This window comes from Pelodiscus sinensis, chromosome 3 (genome assembly GCF_049634645.1).
Source record: "Pelodiscus sinensis isolate JC-2024 chromosome 3, ASM4963464v1, whole genome shotgun sequence".
NCBI classification, from domain to species: Eukaryota; Metazoa; Chordata; order Testudines; family Trionychidae; genus Pelodiscus; species Pelodiscus sinensis.
The window spans coordinates 146510214-146537128 of record NC_134713.1 but is presented as its reverse complement, the minus strand read 5'-3'; the positions used below and the strand labels follow the sequence as shown (position 1 = coordinate 146537128).

The 26915-nt window shown below is 44.3% G+C and overlaps 1 protein-coding gene across 2 annotated transcripts in view; it reads left to right on the top strand.

Moving 5' to 3' along the window:
* NEK2 (NIMA related kinase 2) overlaps positions 1-15931 on the top strand; it is a 31674-nt gene extending 15743 nt beyond the window's left edge. For both annotated transcript variants that reach the window (XM_075925147.1, XM_006123844.3), the window contains exons 3-9: positions 2451-2691; positions 10040-10122; positions 10412-10538; positions 10740-10956; positions 12315-12369; positions 12453-12523; positions 14989-15931. In XM_075925147.1, coding sequence (XP_075781262.1) covers positions 2451-2691; positions 10040-10122; positions 10412-10538; positions 10740-10956; positions 12315-12369; positions 12453-12523; positions 14989-15206 — 1012 coding nt within the window. In that variant the 3' untranslated portion in view covers positions 15207-15931. The remainder of the gene's footprint in view (positions 1-2450; positions 2692-10039; positions 10123-10411; positions 10539-10739; positions 10957-12314; positions 12370-12452; positions 12524-14988) is intronic.
* Positions 15932-26915: the final 10984 nt, after the last annotated feature.

Below are 26915 nucleotides of genomic sequence, written 5' to 3'. Positions count from 1 at the left end.
TGGGGCTTTCTTGCGCAAAATCGCATCTAGACTGGCCACGGATGCTTTTGTGCAAAAGCACTTTTTGTGCAAAGGCATCTGTGCCAATCTAGATGTGCTTTTGCAGAAATACTTTTAACGGAAAAACTTTTCCATTAGGCTGTGTCTAGACTGCATCCCTTTTTTCATAAAAGGGATGCAAATTAGATACATCGCAATTGAAAATGAAGTGGGGATTTAAATCTCCCCTGCTTCATTAACATAAAAATGGCTGCCTCTTTTTTCCGGCTCGGCGCTTTGCCGGAAAAAAGCGCCAGTCTAGATGTGGATCTTTTGGAAAATAAAACCTTTTCCAAAAGATCCCTTATCTTAAAATGAGGGATAAGGGATCTTTCGGGAAAAGGGTTTATTTTCCGAAAGATCCGCATCTAGACTGGCGCTTTTTTCCGGAAAAAAGCGACAGCTTTTTTCATGCTAATGAAGCGGGGGAGATTTAAATCCCTGCTTCATTGGCAATTGTGGTGTGTCTAATTTGCATCCCTTTTACGGAAAAGGGATGCAGTCTAGACACAGCCCCAAAGTATTTCTGCAAAATCATGCCAGTGTAGAATAAAAATCAAAGCCAGCCTTAAAGTGTAGGGTTCAGGTATAGTTTAGTGGAAGCTGTGATAGAATGACTTCTACTGATAAAATACAGAAAGATAGTTTGCATGTACAGTAATAGTCTTTATTGCATTCCCTTGTGTGAGGTAAAAACCTAGACTGTGTCTAGACTGGCCACTTGAATTTCTGCAAAAGCACTGACTTCCTACTGTAAGAAATCAGTGCTTTTTGCGGAAATACTATGCTGCTCCCGTTCGGGCAAAATTCCAGTGCCAGTGTAAACAGCTGAAATTGCTTTTGTGCAAAAAAGCCCCGATCACGAAAATAGCGATCGGGATTTTTTGTGCAAAAAAGCCCCGATCACGAAAATAGCGATCGGGATTTTTTGCGCAAAAGCACGTCTAGATTGGCCATGGCCAAAGTGCTTTTGTGGAAAAGCGTCCGTGCCAATCTAGACACTCTTTTCTGAAAATGCTTTTAACGGAAAACTTTTCCTTTAAAAGCATTTCTGGAAAATCATGCCAGTCCAGACGTAGCCCCCATCTTTCACAGAAAAATGATCCAAGGCTAGATACCATGTTCTGACTGCTAGAGACAGAACAATCTGGACTCATGGGTTCTCTTTACTTCACTAACTGTTTTGCAGTGTGATCTTAAAGATGTGCTGTAGATTTACTCACTTTTGCAATTAGGCATACTTGACCTTACAGGAGTTTCATCACCCAAAACTCTTGGAAAGGGAAAAAAAATGTATAAACGTTGCTAACTTGATTAGTTACGTTGAGCAAAGCTATATTAAAGCTACTCTTGCACAATGTGCACATGCAATGCTATTGCAGTGATTGAAAATAAAAACAAGCAGAAATCTTGTCAACTGTCTCAAGTTTAAAAGCAAGTTCAAATATCAAACCTACCTCAAAGCCCCTTTCCTATCTTGTGGGTTTTATAATTGCACTTAATGAGAGATCTTAAAGTTCTCTTACCCCTAGCTGTGACATTTCTCTAAAAGAGTAGTGATGGAACTGTCTCAACAGAACACACTGCTTCAGCTCATACAAAATAGAGCCTTCGCTGGTTGGCTTAGTCATATAAGTATCCACTCATTTTAAAATACTCGAGTCTGAAAGCTCCTTGACATTGTTTCCTAAATGTCCCAGGATGCAAGACTAGAATCAAAAGTTGACACATTGCTTAAATCATTCTGCTTGTCAATGCTGTTAACCTTCTAGGTTACTATGTATGATACTTACAGCACAGATAGAAAGGAACTGATTTTTCTGAAGCAAAGATGGGATGGCTGGAGGAAACACTTCTACAGAGGGGGTGTGTGGTCAGATGAACCCAGAATGTGCAGCTTTTTCCATAGTTACAGGGTGTCCTTGCTATAAGTTGCCCTGGTATGTTGGTTCTGCACTAGCGTTGTTGAAGCTTATGGGGGTCCTCCCATTCCCCACTCTTCTGTTGTGCAAAAAAAGACCAGTTTGCACAAATAGAAGTCAGCCATGGGGTGAGGTGGGAGGGGAAATTCCCTGCTTTACATCCTTTTGCTATTCATCCCTTTTTTAAACATATCTTAGATGTATAGCGGGAGTACCCTGTATTTCAAAATAGCACTAGTTGCTGTTGCTATTTTGAAATACTACTCTCCAGAGTAATTTGAAGTAATTACTCCCCAGTGTTTCCTGGGGCTTTCAGTAGAGGTAGTAGGCTCATTAATGGAGCCTATATTGGACTAATGTCAAGACTTCCCCATAGTGAGACACATATTATTTTGGGATATATTTCAAACTTAATTATTTCAGATTAATTTTCTAATGTAGATATACCCTAAAATGTGAACACCTAGCTAATGTATTCTCCTTTCATAGACACTACTTAGAGGAAGACTTCATTCTCCGCATATTGACTCAGTTGACCCTGGCCTTGAAAGAATGTCACAGACGGAGTGATGGTGGCCATACTGTGTTGCACCGTGATCTAAAACCAGCAAATATTTTTCTAGATAGTAAACATAATGTGAAACTTGGAGACTTTGGACTAGCAAGAATATTGCACCATGACACCAGTTTTGCTAAAACATTTGTTGGCACTCCATATTACATGTCTCCAGTAAGTGTTCTAAGATTCTGACTTCTTCTGCAACCTTTCGATTTATCAGAATTCATGTACGTCTTTATAAGGTTCAGTTAATGAAACAAACTAATTCTTAGTTCATGTAGTCAAATGCTTTTTAAGAAGGGACAGGCCTTTAAAACTTCCATTTGGGAGGGTGGAGGAAGGACTTTTACGGTGGATATAACTTACAAGATGCAGAATTGTTGCATCAGGATGTTCTCGTATATGGCTGACTAGCTGGGACACTATCTTCAAATGGTTGTGCAACAAGGGTTCTTCTTCGAGCGGTTGCTCATGTCCATTCGAATTAGGTGTGCGTGCCGTATGCACTGCGTCTTCTGGAGCGTTTTCCCTAGCAGTATCCTGGAGTGGCACTGCCATGGCAGGGCATAAGTACCCCTGCTGGCGCTGCCCCACCTCAGTTCCTTCTTACCGCCTGTGACAGTCAGACTGGAGCATGTCTTTCTCGTAGTTAGTTTATGGTTCTTATTTGTTCCCTTCAAGTGTAAATAGTTCGCTAGTTAGGTAGTCAGTTTCATTTTTTTTTCTCTCCCTCTTCTCCTCTTCCCCCCCTCCCCCGGAGTGGGGAGGTGAGGAATGCCTGGGCCGCAAGGCTTTAAGGCGTGTGTAGCTTGCTCAAAGTTTATGCCCAAAGGGGATCCTCATGATAGTTGTTTGAAGTGTCTCGGGAAGACCCATATTGCAGATGCCTGCAGGATCTGCAAGTCCTTCAAGCCTCGCACCAAAAGGGAGAGACTCTCGTTTAAAACTCCTCCTTATGGAAGCGTCGCTTCATCTGGCACCGGCTACTCCTGCTGCGGTGCACAGTGCACCGGCATCTATGTGGAAGGCCCTGCCTCGGGACAGAGCCTCGGAGATGCACGCTCAGCACTGGTCCCACTCTCCAGCATCAAAAAGGCCTAAATCGTCTTGGTCTGTCCCCAAGGCATAAGCCCAAACCTGCTGGGCACTGAGGTACCATCTCTCCGGTGCCTACGGCCTTATCCACAATGGTGCGGCGCAAAAGGGCTGAAAGGCCACCTAGCCCTGGCCAGCTACCCTCCCATTGCCCCTCCACACCAGACATGTTTGAAGTGGTACAGGACTTGATCTCCCTCACTACCTTCCCCCCCACCCCAGTTGTTGGCGGACGGGTCGGTCGCCTTCACCGCAGTCCACGCTGGCCCTGGCCTTGCCCCCATACCGACAGGCTCGGACGGTGAGGGCCACCTTTCCCCCGGGACCATCCTCGGTAGGGGGCTGCCGACCCCTATGGGGCAACTGATGGGACTTGGCCTCTGACAGCGCTGACACCCCTTCCGGGGCCAGTTTTGGCCGCACTGGTGCCCTATCACTCCGCCAGTGCATCGTCATCTTCGCTGCTTTTTTTTCTCGGCACCGGGACCTTCCGCACAGTCATACGCTTCAGCACCGGTGTTGACCCCATGGGCCACTCTGGTGCACCTACCACAACCGGCACCAACATCATCAGTCCTATCATGCCATGTGGCAACACCCGTACCGGCACCGGTTCCCTCTGCACTGCATCAGGCACAACTCCATGCACCAGTACCTGACATCTCGGCACCGCAACAGGCTCCTATTCAGTTGCCGGGATCTCTCCTGCAGGTGCCGCAACGAGCACCATTCCAGACATTGAGGCTTGACCCTCCTGTACCGCAGCAAACAATACACCCAGAAAGAGCTTCGGGCCCATTCCTTCCGGTGCCACAACCAGCTCCACCTCAGCAGGCACCGCAACCAATTACAGCGCCAGCTCCGGTACCGTGCTTCTCAGTACTGGCACATAAACCTCGGCATTCTGGCAAGCCTGAGTCAATGGCTAGACTTGCTCCCCAGTCGTCGGCCCCCTCCTTGGCCAGAGTCTGAGTACTCTTCAGCCTCCAATGCTCTGTCTTTCTGGTCGGGATCCTCAGGAGAGTCCCCAGCTCACAGGTCCCGTTCCCAGCCCCGACGGGATCGCCTATGGCTACAACAAACTTGGCCACCACAGTCATAATGGCCCTTCTGGACTCCTTGGGCATACCATCAATGGCAGGGGCCTGTGCCATCCTCTGCAGCATCTGGCGCATCGGGGCAGTGTGCACCACCATCTGCCACACTCTCGCCCCCCTCCTTCTCCGCAGAGGCCATCTGACCAGGGGGTCACTGGGGAATTACAACCTCCTGTACCAGACCCTTCTTCACAACCGGTTATTCTCCCCCCTCTCCTTCCTGGGTGCCTTCCCCTGCATTGCCTTTGGCACCAATCTGGGAGTTGTCATCCTCCTCTTTGCCGGATGAAGTCCTGGCAGATACCGCGCCGGCTTTACCATCCATGGATGCCCGCACTCACCAGGATCTGCTGAGGCAATTGGCCTCCAATCTGGGTATCCCGGAGGAGCCAGTAGTAGAGGATACGGATCCCATGGTGGATATCCTCACGGATGACGCTCCCGCCCGCTTGGCTCTACCACTTAACAAAACAGTAGCCAAAATCACTAATGCCCTGTGGCAGCCTCCAGTGACCTTGACCCCCAACCTTAAAGGGGGTCAAGAGGCGCTATTACGTGCCCCAGCCGGGGCACGAGCATCTATACTCCCAGCCCACCCCGGGGTCCTTGGTCGTACAGGCAGTGGCTGAAAAGGAAAGGCTTCCTCAGCTGGGTCCATCTCCAAAGGCGAGAGAGCCCAAACGCCTGGACTTGATGGGCCGTAAGATTTATGCCACGGGTGCGGTGCAACTCCGCATCGCAAACCAACAGGCAATGTTGAGCTGTTACGCTTTCATCACTTGGCAGGCCATGGAAAAATTTAAAGATAGACTGTCTGCCGAGGACTGTCAGGAGTTCGTGGCCATGATCTTGGGGGGGGAAGATCATTGCCCGGACAGCCCTCCAGGCTTCCCTGGATGCAGTTGACTCTGCAGCATGCGCCGTGGTGCCTGGCTGCAGGTTTCTGGAATTCCCCCTGACGTCCAGAACACTATCCAAGACTTACCCTTTGACGGGAAAGCCTTGTTCTTGGAGCATACGGACTCCAGGCTCCATACGCTGAAGGAAATGAAGTCTACCCTTAGGTCCTTGAGGATTCACATGCCTGCCCCTCAGTGTTGCCAACTGCCCTATAGACAGCAGGGGAGAGCGCAGTCCCAAGTCCCATGGGGATTACTGGAGATGCCACCCTCGGACCTCCGGTGGGGGTTCCGGAGAGGCTGTGCCCCCCACCATACCACTAGAGGTTGCCCCCGCCGCCCTAGAGGGGAAGCCAATGTGGGGCAGCCCAAGGGCCTTCCTAGCAGCCCAAACAACAATTTTGATGGGCAGCTGGAGAGTTGCGTACCAGTCCCCCATCCTGGGCCCCTGTTTGGGGCCAGGTTAGCTCGCTTTGCCCAGGCTTGGGCTCAGATCATGACTGACACCTGCGTGTTAAACATAGTAAATGGTGGCTCCATCATCCCTTTTCTGGGCCCGCCACCTTCCAACCCCCTTCCCCATCCCTTTTCAGGGACACCTCTCACAAAGACACCCTGTGCCAGGAAGTGTTGGTGCTTCTCTCAAAGGGAGCGGTAGAAAGGGTTCCTCCCCACTTGCAGGGCAGGGGGTTCTACTCCTGGTATTTCATCGTGCCAAAACCAAAGGGCGGGGTTTGTCGTATTTTAGACCTCAGGGACCTCAAGTCGGTCATAAAAACCAAGTTCAGAATGGTAACCCTGGCCTCAGTCCTTCTGGTGTTACAACTGGGAGACTGGTATGCAACCCTCAACCTCAAGGACACATACTTCCATGTGGCAATAAGACCCAGCCACAGAAGGTTCCTCAGATTTATTGTTTCCCAATGCCATTTTCAGTTTACGGTGCTTCCCTTTGGCCTATCAACAGTGCCCAGGGTTTTCACCAAGTGCGTGGAAGTCGTAGCGGCTTTCCTCCACAGGAAAGGGATACATGTTTTTCCGTCTCTCGATGACTGGCTAATTTATGGTTGCTCCTACAAGCAAGTAGAGGCCCATGTGTCCTTTACAAGGGCTCTCTTCGTAAGGCTGGGTCTCATGCTAAACAAGGAAAAGTCATCATTGACCCCCCCCCCCAGCATCTTGAGTTTGTGGGTGCCCTCCTGGATGCCAGGGTAGCAAGAGCATTCCTTCCCATGGCCAGGCTTATCGCCATAGTGGAGCTGGTCTCCAGGCTAACCTGGTCCCCGATCACGACAGCCGGGGCCTGCTCGAGGTTGCTGGGACACATGATGGCGTGTACGTACTGCGCCATGCTCAAATGAGGCTCAGACCTCTGCAGGCCTGGTTGGCCAGAGCATTCAGCCAGTCTCGGGGCCTATGGGATGCAGTCCTTACCATGCCCCCGGGTATCGTAGCCTCCCTACAGTGGTGGACCCAGGAGGCAGTAGTGTGCAGCGGGGTCCCGTTCACCATGCCTCCCCCTCGCTTACCCTGGTCACAGATGCCTCCGATCTGGGTTGGGGAGCACACCTGGGGCACCACAGAACCCAGGGTTTATGGTTCCCGGCAGAGCAGACCCTTCACATCAATATTTGGGAGCTCCGGGCAGTAAGGAGCGCCTGAGAGACCTTCCTTTTGAAGCTCTCTCACCGCTTGGTCCTGGTCCGCTTGGACAATATGGTGGCCGTCTTTTACCTAAACAGGTGGGGGGGGAGGGGCTCAATCGCCTCCCCTCTGCTGCGAGGCTCTGCTCCTCTGGCACTTGTGTGTGGAGTATGACATAACGCTGCAGGCGGGGTACCTGCCGGGGTGCAAAAACTTGCTGGCGGATACTCTGAGCAGGTCCTTTGGAGCCCATGAGTGGACCCTCAAAGACTGTCCTTCAGCAGGTTTTCACAGGTGGCGCTGTCCCCAACTACACTTGTTTTCCTCAGCACACAATACCAAGTGTCAGAGCTACTGCTCCCTGTTGGGGCTAGGGAAGCACTCCCGGGGGGGATGCCATGACGGTCACGTGGCCAGCGAGCATCCTTTATGCTTTTCCTCCATTTCCCCTGATTCCCAGGGTCCTGACCAGGGTCAAGACCTTCTGGTCATCAGTCATCCTAATAGCCCCCAGCTGGCCCAGACAATTCTGGTTCCCCATACTGGTGGAAATGCTCACCGAGGAGCCAATATCACTCCCGCCAGAACGGGATCTCCTGACTCAACCGTGGAACCATGGTTCACCCAAATCTTGAGGCTCTACACCTAATGGCCTGGTTTATCCAGGGTTAAATCGGCCAGAAAGGGAATGTTCCCAAGAGGTACAGATGGTGCTGTTAAGTAGTAGGAAACCCTCTACTAGATGGTCGTACGCCACCAAGTGGCAGCGCTTCTCGTCTTGGGTGTCCCGAAGGGGAGTAAACCTGTCCTGTGTGCCTGTCCCGTCCATCCTGGACTATCTTCTTGAGCTTAGGTCTAGTGGCCTCTCTATCTCCTCAAAGTTCACGTGGCATCTCTCTCTGCCTTCCACGTTGGTACGTCAGGAGTTTCTCTGTTTTCGGACCCTGTGGTCAAAAGGTTCATTACGGGTTTGGATAAGTTGTATCCCTCAGTTAGACCCCCTCTCCCAGCTTGGGACCTCAACCTCGTGCTGTTCAAACTTACGTTGCCCCCTTTTGAGCCACTGTCTTCATGTTCCTTGAAGCACCTTTCCTGGAAGGTTGCATTCATTGTGGCTATTATGTCGGCTCGCAGGGTTTCCGAATTGTGGGCGTTGACGATTAATCTGCCCTACCTGGTGTTTTCTGATAGGCAACGTGAGGCTCCGCCCTCACCCTTTCTCCCAAAGGTGCTGTCACCTTTCCATTTGTCCTAAGAGATCTACCTCCCAGTTTTTTTCCGAAACCTCACGCCTCCCCCAAGGAGCAGGTGCTCCATTCCCTGGATGTTAGGCATGCACTTGTTTTTTATATCGATAGGACCAAGCCCTTCCGCAAGTCTCAACAGCTGTTTATTGCTTTCACGGACAGGGTGAAAGGACTCCCTATTTCAACCCAGAGGTTGTCCAACTGGGTCACGGGATGCATCAGGGAGTGCTATGCCCTGGCCAGGAAGGTCCCGCCCCGGGTTACAGCACACTCTACATGGGCACAGTCGTCCTCAGTAGTTTTTGGGGCGCAGGTTCCAATTACTGAGATTTGCAGGGTGGCCACTTGGTCGTCAATTCAGACATTTACAGCGCACTATGTGCTGGCGTAACAGGCTAGGTAGGACACAGGGGTGGGCTCTGCAGTCCTCAGCTCGGTATTGTAAATATGTTTTGGTTTATCAGTGTCACGTTGCACTTTATACAATTTGTTCTGTTTGTTGGGTTGAATAAATTTGTTTGGGTTATTCAACTTTCGTGGACCTCTGTTTGACTGCTCCGACCCCTCCTCGTTGAGGTGGGGTTAGCTTGGAAGTCACCTAATTCAAATGGACATGAGCAACCACTCGAAAAGAACAGTTACTTACCTGTAACTGTTCTTTGAGATGTGTTGCTCATGTCCATTCGACTCCCACCCTACCTCCCCTTCGTCGGAGTGTCCGGCAAGAAGGAACTGAGGCGGGGCAGCGCCGGCAGGGGTACTTATGCCCCGCCATGGCGGTGCCACTCCAGGGGGCACCCTGCTGGCGCTACAGGTACCGCTAGGGAAAATGCTCCGGAAGACGCAGTGCACGCGGCGCGCAAATCTAATTCGAATGGACATGAGCAACACATCTCGAACAACAGTTACAGGTAAGTAACCGTTCTTTTCTAGTCTTCTGTGGCTTTTAGACCAGGTCTACACTGTTAGAGAAAATCAATGCAAGATAGATGACTCCAGCTACATTGCATAAGTGTAGTCAATTTGCCTTGCACCTACCTTTTCCTGGGGTGGCACCATAGGGAATGCTCCTGTCTCCTTCCCTTACTACTCGTGACAGCCGGGGTTCAATTTAGTGGGTCTTTACTAGACCTGCTAAATCAAACCCCAGAGGATTGACTGCCAGATTGTCAAAACTTCGACAAGCGGAGATGTGGCCTTAAACTTGGAAATGAAAATCCTGTGTGGTCATTTCAAAGCTCACTCATTCCGAAGTACTTTCCCGCGCGTGCCCCCCCCCCTTTTTTCCTTTCTGTGATCTACATGTAGTCTATAATGGATGTTTCTCATCACTTTTATTAAAATACTGATGCAGTTCTAACAACTAAGCTCAGTATATTAGCACAACAATAAGTCTATATTCTGAACTGTACTAGCTTGAAGTAGCTATCCTGAATTAAACTGCAAACTTCAATGATAAGAGCTTAGATCTGCTGTATTAACTGAATTGCTGTAAATCTTTGATTGCTAACATGTCTTAAAGACTACTTTATCTTAGGAACAAATGAACCGTATGTCATACAATGAAAAATCAGACATCTGGTCTCTAGGATGCTTGCTGTATGAGCTGTGTGCACTCTCGTAAGTATAAAATATATGCTCTGAGAATTTTTATTGTAACTGAAGTATGATGTGATGCTACACACGCAAAGACTTAAGTTTCTCTAAATAGTAATCAACAAACCAACTTGTCTCTTTTCAAAATAGTTTAAAAATCAAAACCAAGCTCTCTAAATACTTTAAAAACAAACAAAAAACCAGGTGTCTTCAAAGTGGTAAATGGAGACTTTCTCAAACACAATGAAGAGCCTGTAACTAGAGATGTTAAACAGTGAAAAGAACCTTTAAGAAAATAAATACTCTTCTTCAGGCCTCCATTTACAGCCTATAACCAAAAGGAATTGTCAGAGAAGATAAAGGAAGGGAAGTTCAGACGAATACCGTATCGTTATTCAGATCAGTTGAATGAACTTATTAAAAAAATGCTGAACTTAAAGGTAGGGAATGACTGCTGGTTTTTTTTTTTCCCCACTAATACTTTTGTTTGATACTTAAAGCATCTTAGAGCTTTAACACTATTGTAGGATTGAACTTGTACTGACTTTTTTTTTTTAAACCTCAATAAGGAACAGAACTGGTGTTCTAAGTTTCTTATACTGACACTTGCCATGCTCTTACCCTGCTTTGTTTCTCTGAAGGATTACTATCGACCATCTGTTGAAGAAATTCTACAGAACCCCTTGATAGCTAACTTGGTGGTAGAAGGTCAGAGAAATTTCACAGAGAGGAAAAGACGATCAGTTGAGCCAGAGAGGTTGCAGCATTCGGGCACTGCAGTAAATGAGCTGAAACTGAAGGAAGCGCAACTGCAGGAGAGAGAACGAGCCATGAAAGAGCGAGAGCAACAACTGGAACGTATGAAATTGCGTTCTTGGAGTGGTGTGGTCAGAATGGGGTCCTGGTCTGAGAGCCTGTCAAAGGGACAGTCCACATGCAGCCTTTTAAAACTAGCACTTTATTGCTTGGTTTTGGTATTTAATGCTACCTTGCTTGGTAGCCTAATCCAAGAGTAGAAACCTCGGTTGGAATTCTGGAGAATTGAGAAGGCTGTTCATGGCAATCAAAGGTTAACAATTTACAGAACATAGTGCAAGTCAGTGGATTCAGGTCCCATGTTTAGCCATACAGTGTAAAGTGAATAGAATGCTACCACATCAGAATAATAGCATCTTACTCACTCTGCACTGCCTACTCAGAGTTGCTATTTTCTCCAGGGCGACTGACCTGCTCCTACTCAAATTATACCATCGTAGGATCTAATCACATCAGCCATCCCATCAGAGGCTCATTCACTGGCACATCTATGTGCTCTGTGCCAGCAATGAAACCATGTACATTAGTACAAAAATGCAATGTGTGCAAAGAATGGATACAAATTGAACCAAGAATGGTAGCATTCTAAAACCAGTAGGGGAGCCCTTCAGTCTTTCTGGACACTCAGTAGCCAACTTGAAAGTTGCCATACTTCAGCCAAAAAAATAAATACAATTCAAAAACACTTGTGTGAAGCTCTACAGCTTCACACAAATGCAAACTTGACACTCAGAATGGGTCTGAAATGCAATTCAAAATGACTAGCTTACTACAGAATAACTTTACCTCTTCTTTTTTTTTTTTTTTTTTTTTTTTTTTTTGGTAGTCACACCTACTCAACTGTTTTGATCCTGATGAAAGCTTATGGCCCCAATAAGCTGCTTGTTCTTTATAGGTGCCACTGAACTCCTCATAGTCTGGTTTCAGCAAAACCAACACTGCTAGCCTTCTGATTTGTTTCTTTCTTGCAAGGTTCCTGCAATACACTTTTTTTGTAAATAAACTGACTCCTATTTAGCTTGTGGTTCACTATGACCTCCTCCAAATCCCTCTCCACACTACTCCTTTCCAGACAGTAATTTCCCATTTTGTATGTGGTATGAGTAAAAAAACAATACTGAGGTATGATTGCTATTTTAAGCAGTATGGGGATTCTATGATGCAAGAATGGAATGTCACTTCAAACACCTTTACATCTACAGTCACTACCATATCCTATGAAGTACAGGGGCTGACAATTTGACTTTCTGAACAGTGTTTTTGTGGGGAGCAGAAATTTAAGGGCTTGATATTTCACTGACTACCTACTTTTTCATTAAGGGAAAAATCTCTTGGGACAGGCCTCTCCTGTTTGGAAAACACCAGAAATCGAATAACTTTCTTTATATGCTTACTTCCAGAGAGGGAGCGAGAGCTATGTGTTCGTGAGAGACTGGCAGAAGATAAACTTGCTAGGTATTGGTGTAACCTAGACCAAACTTTAAGATTGTTTCTATGTTGTAGAAATAGCTTATTAACTTGTCTCCATTTCAAAACAGGGCTGAGAACATGATGAAAAACTACAACCTATTCAAGGAACAGAGGATATTGGCAGGTGTAAATAGCCCAGGTATGAGAATAAACAGGAAACCATTTGAACTAGTAAACACTGATTGGCACAACCAGGAGGATGCCCCTGACATTCAGCATGCAATGAAAAGTCCCATTTTACTAAAACTACATAAACTTCTATAATGACTTTGAACAAACTCAGACTTGTTTTTTTGGTTTTTTTTATAAAAAGGATCACATGGAATGAGGAAAAACAGCTCTAGGAAGAGATGTTTGCTACTGTCAATATTTTTTCAGCCTGATCCTTAGATTTGAGAAGGGAGGGCATTTAGAATTGCTAGAAAGTTCTGAATGTTTTTTTTGAGTGAGTTCTAGGTTTCAGAATGTTAATTCTATTTTGGAGCAAATTGTGAAACCAGATCTATGTAATTATGATCTTTAACATTTTAAAATGTGTTTGATAATAAAACATATTGCATGTCTTATGACCCCATAGCCTTCGTTTCATGAATGGCTTAAAAATGCAGACTTAGAGTTGATAAAACATAAGAGCTAGACTATTTAGTCTATGAATAACTTAGACTGAATTTGTAACTGAATGAGTCAAATTATACTGAGTAAAACCCAAGGTAAGGAGCAGCAAGCTTCAAAATATAAAGTGTGTGTGTGCGTCCATCCGTCCAGGTCCAGTGTAGACAGTGGCTGATTTTCTGGCCCTCTAATTTCCACAAAAGCACTGACAATCTCATGTAAGATTGTCAGTGTTTTTTGTGGAAATACTATGCTACTCCAACTTTTGCGCAGAAGGGCCAGTGTAGACAGCCCAGATTGCCATTTTCGCGATTGGGGCTTTTTTGTGGAAAAGTGCGTCTAGATTGGCACAGACGCTTTTCCGCAAAAAGCGCTTTTTGCGGAAAAGCGTCTGTGCCAATCTAGACGCACTTTTCCACAAAAAAGCCCCAATCGCGAAAATGGCAATCTAGACACTCTGTTCCAGAAATGCTTTTAACGGAAAACTTTTCCATTAAAAGCATTTCTGGAAAATCATGCCTGTCTGGTGTTGTGGGGGCTGGGTGGGAATACAATCTAAACAGACAGGGGTAAAGTATGTTGCAACCTGGCTAAGAATTATAGTATTCACGGCATGTAGGAGACACTGATTCAGTGCCCACATAACTACCACTCTAACTGGAATAGTTGTCTACAAGCTTGATTCTAGCTCTTGTGTGGCTTTTGTTTAATCACCCACAATAAAATTGTTTCAATATGTCTAATCATCTGCCAATTAACCCCCTGCCTCTTGCATTATTACTTTTTGATGTTCTCCCCTGGCATAACTGTGGGAGGTCTTGGGGGAGGTGGGGGTGGGGGGGAATGTAGAACAACTATTGCAAACTCCTATCCTCTAATTTTTCAGCCTTTCTTATTTATACTAGAGTCTGATAATTCCTAATGTCTTTGCCTTTTTCATGTGTCTTTTTTAACTTGCTTTTCTATAGTAAGTAAATAGAAGAGTTTAACAAACCAGACCGAGTTTGCCACTTCTCCCAATGTCACTAATTAGTCTGATTACCTTTTCTTTTAAACAAAGGGCATAGTTCTACCTCTATTTCATTGCTAGTGTGACATACCTGTTACCAGCTCATAGAGTGTGTGTGTGTGTGTGTGTGTGTGTGTGTGTGTGTGTGGGGACAGGCAACATGAATTTCTTGCGCAAGAAGCCCTTGTGGCTAAAATGGCCATCAGAGCTTTCTTGCAGAAGAAAGTATCTACAGTGCCATAGATGCTCTTGTGCAAAAGCACATGCCACTGCAGACGCTCTTGTGGAAGCGTTTTTGCATAAGAACTCTTCCGCAAAAGAGGTCTGAGCAAGAAGCGGCCAGTGTAGACGTAGCCTAGTATTGTCACATTAACGTTCTACATAGCTCTGGGTTATATAACTGTTTATCCTATACGTCACTGCAAAGCAGTGTTTAAGTGGATGACTACATGTCTTCCACTAGCCAGCAGCCTGTACTTTTTATTTACACTCATGCTATATCACTGCTCTTTGTATACTGCTTGCGCTTCTACAAAATAAAAATCACTCTCTTGTCTTGTGTGGCCTCTGGAAAGAGCTAACTGAAGCAATCTTTGCTAAATAAAAACAGCTCTCTGGCTTTTTCTACCTTAGCTCTTCTGAAAGTAAAATTACAAGTGCCAATAACTTTTAGCACTGTCTTTTGCATTCTATATAACTGTCACCTATGTGAAACAAGCTGTGGGAGGAGGAAAAGCATTAGTTGAAAAACCGTAACTAAGGGTGAATTATGCATGAGCAGCATTTATATGATGCTTTTGATTCAAATAACGCTGTTGGCTATCTTGGAGTTTTTAATACTCATGTGCTAGCTTAGAGCCAGTTTAGGCTCCGCTCTATGTAGGAGTGACTGGCACTGATGCCAATAAATAACTATTGAGGAATACTTACTCATTCAATAAAGCTCAAAAGCCATTTTCCCCTCCTCACTCTCTGTTTTTAAGATGGAGTACTACTTCCCTGTTCAAGAAAGAAGGTTCATTTTTGTGCAACTAAAGAGAATGCTCTATCCAATGATAACGCTGAGAATTATCCCCTCTCAAAAGAAAAATGCTCTGAGTTGGAGAAACGCCTCTATGCTGCTAACCTGCGGGCTCAAGCGCTGTGTGAATTAGAAAAAAACTATCAACTGAAAAGCAGACAAATTCTGGGCATGCGCTAAAACTATGTACATTATTTATTTCATTTGGTAAATACATTTTTAAGTGACATTGAAATGTTTATGGACAACTATTGTGCTCCTCCTTGATTTTATTTTTTTACTATCAGCTGAATCCTGTATTGTTTTAGCAGAGATGCTACCATTTTGTCTTAATTGACTTGTGTACAAGTGGTTATGTATGTCTATTTCTATTAATTCATAGATTGTTCTTGAAAGGACATGTGAGTGAAACAAAGATAGCTCTGCTAAATCACCAAATGTGTAAAGTCTTGTTTGATTTAGAGCGCTATCCTTTCCTTAAACCCCCATGCTAAGCTGCGAGAATGAAGGTTGTCTATAAATTAAGAATTAAAGAGTTTTGTCTGCTTTGAAAAAACTACATCAGTGATGAAGATAACTTTTTAAAATAAGAAAAACCTTCAGTTGAAAATTTGAGAGCTTTAAGAAAAATTAGTGTGTAATTTTTACCTACTGTACAATTATTTTACATCCTGTAACCTTTTTCAAAAGGGTAACCTTTTTAGAGAAAAGAAATCTTGTATCATTTTGATACCACTTTGTGCTTATAGGTTTAAAGTACTGTTTTCTGTAATACTGTAAACATTCAACTGGTTCTAGCTAGTGTTTCATATGACAGCAGGAGCAAAGCTGTGACAAGATTGCTATGCCTGATCTACCTAGTGATGGTGGATATAAAGTACTAAAAAGTGTTTTCAAGCTGTGTATTCTCTGATGTTTCTGAATTATCCCAAATATGTTTTGGTGAGCAAGAAGAGGTAGTAGGTAGACATCCATATACAGGCAGTCCCCGGGTTACATGGATCGGACTTACATCGGATCCCTACTTACAAACGGGGTGAGGCAACCCCGCACTAGCTGCTTCCCCCCAGCAGACCAGGGAGACGCGAAGCTAGTGCCCCCCCCTCCCCCCCCTGCAGCAAACCAAGGAGACGCAGAGCAGCTTTTCTCAGCAGACACCTCAGCTTGAGCATAAAGGACTGAGGGAAGTGAGGAACAGCTCTGGAGAAATGCTTGGCTAGAGTTTCCCTACAATATGTACCAGTTCTGACTTACATACAGATTCAACTTAAGAACAAACCTACAGTCCCTATCTTGTACATAACCCAGGGACTGCCTGTATTTACCAAAGATCCATGATTTTAAATTGCAGATTTATAGCTGCAGATTTATAGGTTGACTGGGGTAACCAAGGTCTAATAGTTGTGGCATTCAGTATAATTACATTTCACCTTAGTGTTTTTAATTAAGACTGTAGGGTGGCATGCGGATTTTTTTTGGTAGTACCGCAACCTGCAGTAGGTTAGGCCAAAAATCTGCTCTCTCTCAACACGGTTGATGAAGTACTTACACATCTGTAGAACACCTATTTGTGAGAGTAATTTACTGAGAGGTTTATTTCAATAATGTTTCTCATTTTTGAGGTCTGCTGCTCTCCAAGGTGGGTATAAGATGCAAACCCTTTTGTGTGGACATGGGAACATATGTCTTCTCAATTTTAAAATTGCAAACCTAGCAGAGAGAACACAAATTCTTTGTGTGGTGTTCTCTCTCACTATAGATGCAAGTCAGGTCTCACATTACGTAACTTCATTGACTTGAATGGAGTTATTGGTTGTTTAAATGAAATCAGGCTCTGGTCCATGGTCTTTAAATGCATATCATCACATGCAAGTGATTCTGTAATTAATACTACTTGTGATGGAATCCCTCCCCAGCCCAGGCTTTATGAAATGGATGTGAATATAACATAAGGCCAAGGTGCTTTGAGCAAATTATTTCGTGTAACCCATCAATTTTCGTGTCACACTGCTGTGGTTCTTTGAGTGGTGTCCCTGTGGGTGCTCCACTCTAGGTGAGGGGTTGCCTGGAGCCTTGCAAAGCAGTTTCCCCCATTGGGCTGCACATGCACGAGAGGCATCTCGAGATGCTCCCGCCTGCTTGTTGGTTACGCAGCTCAACCCCTCCCTTTCAGTGCCTCTTCAACCGCCCTTGGCATCGGACAGAGCTGACAAGAATCCCCCTGTCAGACTCTTACCTTCTTACTTTTAATGAGTTTTTAGTCTAAATAGTTAGTTTTGACAATTCCCAGTTAGTCTTCTTTATATTTAAAAAAATGGAACAAAAGAGAACATTAAGGAGAAACATTTCCCCCTCAAGGGCTCTGAATACGCTCCCATGCAGAACCTGTGCGAACCGGGACTCTCCCAGCTCTTCTTTTACGTCAAAAAAAAAAAAAGGCTAAACAGAAAAGACAAATACGAAGAAAGAAAAAAATGCCACTAAAGGCACACATATTCAGGTCTCCTCTGGGTTGAAAATGTGAGCTGTGTGACTGTTGTTCTTCCCTCACAGCGAGAGCCAGGAAAGAGAGAGCTCCACCTTAGAATGATTTTATTAATAAAATAAAAAAGCAGCCATGTAGCACTTTAAAGACTAACAAGATGGTTTATTAGGTAATGCGCTTTCATGGGATAGACCCACTTGTTCAGATCATAGTCTGAAAGTGAATGGCATGAATGAAGGCGTAAACAAATTATACAGTAACAAATCAACTACAGAAAGTGGGGATGAGGGACCAAGAACAAGATAAGGAAGGAGGAAATTAAGTGGCTACTCGAGCTGGCCATGCCCTTAAAGACCTGAAAATATGTGTTTTACGTAAAAGAGACTAACACCAAATTACTGCGAGAGAGACTCAGCATGTTTATGTAATACTCTGGGAATGGGCCTTAATTTAGATAATTACCTTACACATTACAAAGCCAGCTGCCCCGCCTCTTGATGGTCGTAGTACTCCAACTTAGCCACTTAATTGCCTGGTAATAACCAATTTCCTCCTTCCTTATCTTGTCTTTGAGGGACCACTTGTGCACATCTGTGTCCAACCTGAGGCACAAAGTAGTCTTGGTCCTGATGGACAACACGACAGCAATGCTCTATATCAGTGGTCCCCAACGTTTTGGGGCTGCCGGGCGCCTGGGGGCGGGGCCGCTCACATGCTGCGTGTATGGGGGCGGGGCCGCTCACATGCTGCGCGTATGGGGGCGGGGCCGCTCACATGCTGTGCGTATGGGGGCGGGGCTGCTCACAGGCCACATGACTGGGGGCATGGCCAAGCATGCGCCGCACACCCGAGGTCGGCACCGGCATGTGCCGCGATCCCAGGCAGGGGCTGCCCAGGTTCCGCGCAGCACCCCCGGGGCTGGGGCCAGGGCCGGAGCTGGCATGGCACCCCCGGGGCCAGGGCCAGGGCTGGCGCGGTGCCCCCGGGGGTGCGGCCAAGGCCGGCGCCAGGGCTGGCAAGGGCACGCGTGGGGGCCGAGGCCAGGGCATGCGCAGCGCACCCAGAGCCGGGGCCAGCCATGTGCCCAGGGCTGGCACCTGCCACACGCCTGGGGGCGGGGCCAGCCCAGATTGCGCCGTGGGCGCATGTAAAGGGCCTGGCGGGTGCCATGGTGCCCGCAGGCACCGGGTTGGGGACCACGGCTCTATATCAACAAATGGTGGGACTCGCTCCTCTCCCCTGTGCTGGGAAGCCCTACTCCTTTAGGAGTTTTGAATAGCGCACCATATTCACTTGGAGGCTGCGTACCTACCAGGGAACAGGAATGTCCTGGCAGACATATTCATCTGCACTTTCACAACACATGAGTGGTCCCTGAAGGGCAAGGTACTGCAGGAGCTCTTCCAGGGATGGAGTGGTGGCGCGTCAGGGTTCCCCCGCCTGCTGTATCCCCGTTGTGGCACGAGCAGACTCCGCAAGCCAGTAGAATAGCAGGAGTTTATTGCTCTACAGCACAGTATAGATGCAATCTGGTTAGGCGTAGGATGCCTCACGCCCCCCCCACCCCACGAGATGGGGGTACTGGGCCCCTAAATCCCAGCCGTTGCTTAGGCTGCTTCCTCCATGATACCAGACAGCACAAAACCTCTTTTCAAGGCCTGCCTCCTGTACCCAAGTACTGGTCTCCGCCCTCCTTCCTTTGTTTGCCACCCTGGGAGGCTGAGCTTGGGTTAATACACATTTGGGAGTGTCAGCGAGAGGCTCCCATCACAGCGCAGGGGGAAACCCCCCGTCACAGAACAGACACCCCCATCCCCCAAGTACGCTACAGGGCGGGGGGGGCGGAGGCATCCCCTGGTGGACGTCTTTGCCTCACAGGAACAGAACATGGCAGGACCACGTATTATATGGGGCAGAGCTCGAGATTCAGAAGGGACACATTACTGATGGGCCTTCTACATGTAATCTCCCCCGCCATAAACCCTAACCCTAACCCTAATGCTAATCCTAACCCTAAAACGGAAACTTAACGCTAACCCTAATCCTAACCCTAACCCTAAACCCTTAACCCTAAACCTAAGGCCGAAACGCATACTACAGGATAGACCCTAAACCTAGACTCTAAATCTAACCCCTAACCCTAAGCCGAACCCTAACCCTCAACCCTAACCCCAATCCAAATCCTAATCCTAACCCTAAAACGTAAACCTAACCCTAATACTAAACCCAAACCCCTAAACTCTTTCCCGAAGCATAACCATAAACCTAATCGTAATCCTAACCCTAAACCTAAACCCAAAACCCTGACCGCTATACTGACGTATAACTCTAACCCTAACCCCTAAACTCTAACCCTAACCCAAAGGCCGAAACTCGTATTGCAGGATAGACCCTAAACTTAACCCTAAACATAACCAGAAACCCTAACCCTAAAGCTAATACTAAACCTAACACCTAACCCGAAGCCTAATACTAACCCAAAGCCAAACCCTAACCCTAGCCTAAGGCTGAAACGCGTACTGCAGGATAGATGCTACACCTAAACCCAACCCTAAATATAACGATAAACATACCCATAAAACCTAACCCTAAACCCGAACCCCTAACCTTAATCTTAACCCTAAACATAATGCTACACCGACCCATAAACCCTAACCCTAAACCTAAAGCCTAACCCTATCCCTAATCCAAAGAATAACCCTAAGCCCTAACTCGAATCCTAAACTTAAACCTAAGCCTAAACCCTAACGCTAATCCTTAACACTAACCCTAAAATGTAAACCTAACCCTAACCTTAAAACTAATCCCTAACCCTAACCCTAACCCCAAACCCATAACCGTAACCCTAAACTGTAACCCTATGACGTAAAACTAACCCTAACCCTAATCCCTCTCCCTAACCGAAAGGCCAAAACTCGTACTGCAGAATAGAACCTAAACCTAAACCCTAAACATAACGCTAAAACTACGCAGAAACCCTAAGCTAAAGCATAAACCAAACCGTAACCCTAAACCTAAACCTAAAGCTAACCCTAACCCAAACCCAAACCCAAACCCAAAACCCTAACCCTAACCCTAACCCTAACCCTTACTCTACCAGTAACCCTAAACCCTAAACCCTTAACCCAAGCATAACACTAACACAAGACAAACACAAAACTAACACTACACGACACTAACACAACACATAAAATGACACTAACACAACACAAACACAACACTAACACAACAAAACACTACACAACAAAACATAAACACCACACAAACACAAAACAACACTAACACAACAAAACACTAACACTACACAAAGACAACACTACACAAAACTAACACTACATTAACACAACACTAACATAACACAACACAACACTAACACTAACATTACACGACACTAACACAACACAACACAACACAAACACAACACAACACTACACAAAACTAACACAACACTAACACAACACTACACATTAACACGACACAACACAAACACTACACAACACTAGCACTACACAACACTAACAGAACACAACACTAAAGAAAAAACCACACTACCACAACACAACACTAACACTACACCAATACAACACAACACTACACAAACACAACACTACACAAAACTAACACTACATTAACACAACACTAACACAACACAACACAAATGCTAACACAACACGACACAAACAAAACACTAACACTACACAACAAAACAGAAACGCAACAAAACTACACTACACAACACTACACAGCACTAACAAAACACGAACACAAACACAAAACTAACACTACACCAACACAACACAACAGAAACACAACACAACACTAACACTTCAGAACACTAACACTACACAACACTACACAAACAGAACAATACATAACACAACACAAACACCACACTACACTAATAAAACACAACAAAAATCTAACACTACACTAACAGAACACAACATTAACACTACCTTAACAAAAAACTAACACAAAAAAAACATAACACTGACACTACACTAACCCAACACTAACACAACACAACACTACACAAATACAACACTACACAACATTAACACTACACTAACATAACACAACACAGCACTAACACTAACATTACAAAACACTAACACCACATTAACACAACACAACACAACACAAACTAACCCTAACCCAAACCCAAACCCAAACCCTAACCCTAACCCTAACCCTAACCCGAACCCTAAAACCATAAAACCCTAACCCAAACCCAAACCCTCACCCTAACCCTAAAACCCTAACCCTAAAACCCTAACCCTAACCCTAAAACCCAAACTCTAACCCTAACCCTAACCCTAAAACCCTAACCCTAAAACCCAAACCCAAACCCTAACCCTAACCCTAACACTAAAACCCTAACCCTAACCCTAACCCTAAAACCCAAACCCAAACCCTAACCCTAACCCTAACCGTAAAACCCTAACCCTAATCCTTACCCTAACCCTAACCCTAAAACCCAAACCCTAACCCTAACCCTAACCCTAACCCTAAAACCCAAAACGAAACCCTAACCCTAACCATAAAACCCAAACCCAAACCCTAACCCTAAAACCCAAACCCGAACCCAAACCCTAACCCTAACTCTAGCTCTACCAGTAACCCTAAACCCTTAACCCAAGCATAACACTAACACAAGACAAACACAAAACTAACACTACACAAACACAACACTACACAAAACTAACACTACATTAACACAACACTAACACAACACAACACTAACGCAACACGACACAAACAATAACACTAACAAAACAAAACACTACACAACACAACATAAACACCACACAAACACAACAAAACACTAACACTACACAAAGAAAACACTACACAAAACTAACACTATACAAACACAACACTAACACTACATTAACACAACACTAACACTACACTAACATAACACAACACAACACTAACACTAACATTACACAACGCTAACACAACACTACACAAACACAAAACTGCACAAAACTAACACAACGCAACACTACACATTAACACGACACAACACAAACACTACACAACACTAACAGAACACAACACTAACACTACACAACACTAACACTACACCAATACAACACAACACAACACTACACAAAACTAACACTACATTGACACAACACTAACACAACACAACACAACACAAACACAACACAACACTACACAAACACAAAACTACACAAAACTAACACAACACTAACACAACACAACACTACACATTAACACGACACAACACAAACACTACACAACACTAGCACTACACAACACTAACAGAACACAACACTAAAGAAACACAAAACTAACACAACACAACACTAACACTACACCAATACAACACAACACTACACAAACACAACACTACACAAAACTAACACTACATTAACACAACACTAACACAACACAACACTAACGCAACACGACACAAACAAAACACTAACAGTACACTAACACTACACAACACAACAGAAACGCAACAAAACACAAAAGAACACTACACAACACTAACAAAACACAAACACAACACAAGACTAACACTACACCAACACAACACTACACAAACACAACAATACATAACACAACACAAACACCACACTACACTAATAAAACACAACAAAAATCTAACACTACACTAACAGAACACAACATTAACACTACCTTAACAAAAAACTAACACAAAAAAAACATAACACTGACACTACACTAACCCAACACTAACACAACACAACACTACACAAATACAACACTACACAACATTAACACTACACTAACATAACACAACACAGCACTAACACTAACATTACAAAACACTAACACCACATTAACACAACACAACACAACACAAACTAACCCTAACCCAAACCCAAACCCTAACCCTAACCCTAACCCTAACCCGAACCCTAAAACCATAAAACCCTAACCCAAACCCAAACCCTCACCCTAACCCTAAAACCCTAACCCTAAAACCCTAACCCTAACCCTAACCCTAACCCTAAAACCCAAACTCTAACCCTAACCCTAACCCTAAAACCCTAACCCTAAAACCCAAACCCAAACCCTAACCCTAACCCTAACACTAAAACCCTAACCCTAACCCTAAACCTAAAACCCAAACCCAAACCCTAACCCTAACCCTAACCGTAAAACCCTAACCCTAATCCTTACCCTAACCCTAACCCTAAAACCCAAACCCTAACCCTAACCCTAACCCTAACCCTAAAACCCAAAACGAAACCCTAACCCTAACCATAAAACCCAAACCCAAACCCTAACCCTAAAACCCAAACCCGAACCCAAACCCTAACCCTAACTCTAGCTCTACCAGTAACCCTAAACCCTTAACCCAAGCATAACACTAACACAAGACAAACACAAAACTAACACTACACAAACACAACACTACACAAAACTAACACTACATTAACACAACACTAACACAACACAACACTAACGCAACACGACACAAACAATAACACTAACAAAACAAAACACTACACAACACAACATAAACACCACACAAACACAACAAAACACTAACACTACACAAAGAAAACACTACACAAAACTAACACTATACAAACACAACACTAACACTACATTAACACAACACTAACACTACACTAACATAACACAACACAACACTAACACTAACATTACACAACGCTAACACAACACTACACAAACACAAAACTGCACAAAACTAACACAACGCAACACTACACATTAACACGACACAACACAAACACTACACAACACTAACAGAACACAACACTAACACTACACAACACTAACACTACACCAATACAACACAACACAACACTACACAAAACTAACACTACATTGACACAACACTAACACAACACAACACAACACAAACACAACACAACACTACACAAACACAAAACTACACAAAACTAACACAACACTAACACAACACAACACTACACATTAACACGACACAACACAAACACTACACAACACTAGCACTACACAACACTAACAGAACACAACACTAAAGAAACACAAAACTAACACAACACAACACTAACACTACACCAATACAACACAACACTACACAAACACAACACTACACAAAACTAACACTACATTAACACAACACTAACACAACACAACACTAACGCAACACGACACAAACAAAACACTAACAGTACACTAACACTACACAACACAACAGAAACGCAACAAAACACAAAAGAACACTACACAACACTAACAAAACACAAACACAACACAAGACTAACACTACACCAACACAACACTACACAAACACAACAATACATAACACAACACAAACACAATACAACACAAACACCACACTAAACTAATAAAACACAACACAAATCTAACACTACACTAACAGAACACAACATTAACAAAAAACTAACACAACACTACACAAACACAACACTACACAACATTAACACTACACTAACATAACACAACACAGCACTAACACTAACATTACAAAACACTAACACCACACTAACACAACACAACACAAACTAACCCTAACCCAAACCTAAACCCTAACCCTAACCCTAACCCTAACCCAAACCCTAAAACCCTAACCCTAACCCTAACCCTAACCCTAAAACCCTAACCCTAAAACCCAAACCCTAAACCTACCCTAACCCTCACCCTAAAACCCAAACCCAAACCCTAACCCTAACCCTAACCCTAGCTGTACCAGTAACCCTAAATCCTTAACCCAAGCATAACACTAACACAAAACAAACACAAAACTAACACTACACAACACTAACACAACACATAAAATGACACTAACACAACACAACACAAACACCACACTAACACAAAACAAAACAAACTAACCCTAACCCTAACTCAAATCCAAACCCAAACCCTAACCCTAAAACCCTAACCCAAACCCTAACCCTAACCCTAAAACTCTAACCCTAACACTAACCCTAACCCTAAAACCCAAACCCAAACCCTAAACCTAACCCTAACCCTAATACCCAAACCCTAACCCTAACCCTAACCCTAACCCTAAAACTCTAACCCTAACCCTAACCCTAACCATAAAACCCAAACCCAAACCCTAACCCTAATCTTAACCCTAACCCTAAAACCCAAACCCAAACCCTAACCCTAGCTCTACCAGTAACCCTAAACCCTTAACCCAAGCATAACACTAACACAAGACAAACACAAAACTAACACTACACAACACAAACACAACACAAGACTAACACTACACCAACACAACACTACACAAACACAACAATACATAACACAACACAAACACAATACAACACAAACACCACACTACACTAATAAAACACAACACAAATCTAACACTACACTAACAGAACACAACATTAACACTACATTAACAAAAAACTAACACAACAGAAACACAACACTGACACTACACTAACCCAACACTAACACTACACAACACTACACAAACACAACATATACACTACACTAACATAACACAACACAGCACTAACACTAACATTACAAAACACTAACACCACACTAACACAACACAACACAAACTAACCCAAACCCAAACCCAAACCCAAACCCTAAAACCCTAACCCTAACCCTAAAACCCTAACCCTAACCCTAAAACCCAAACCCAAACCCAAACCCTAACCCTAACCCTAGCGCTACCAGTAACCCTAAATCCTTAACCCAAGCATAACACTAACACAAAACAAACACAAAACTAACACTACACAACACTAACACAACACATAAAATGACACTAACACAACACAACACAAACACAACACTAACACTACACAACACTACACAAACATAACACTAACAAAACAAAACACTACACAACACAACATATACACCACACAAACACAAAACAACACTAACACAACAAAACACTAACATTACACAAAGACAACACTACACAAAACTAACACTACACAAACACAACACTACACAAAACTAACACTACATTAACACAACACTAACATAACACAACACAACACTAACACTAACATTACACAACACTAACACAACACAACACTACACATTAACACGACACAACACAAAAACTACACAACACTAGCACTACACAACACTAACAGAACACAACACTAAAGAAACACAACACTAACACAACACAACACTAACACTACACCAATACAACACAACACTACACAAACACAACACTACACAAAACTAACACTACATTGACACAACACTAACACAACACAACACAACACAAACACTACACAACACTAACACTACACAACACAACAGAAACGCAACAAAACACAAAACAACACTACACAACACAACACAAACACTACACTACACTAACACTACACAACACTACACAAACACAACACTAACAAAACACAAATACAACACAA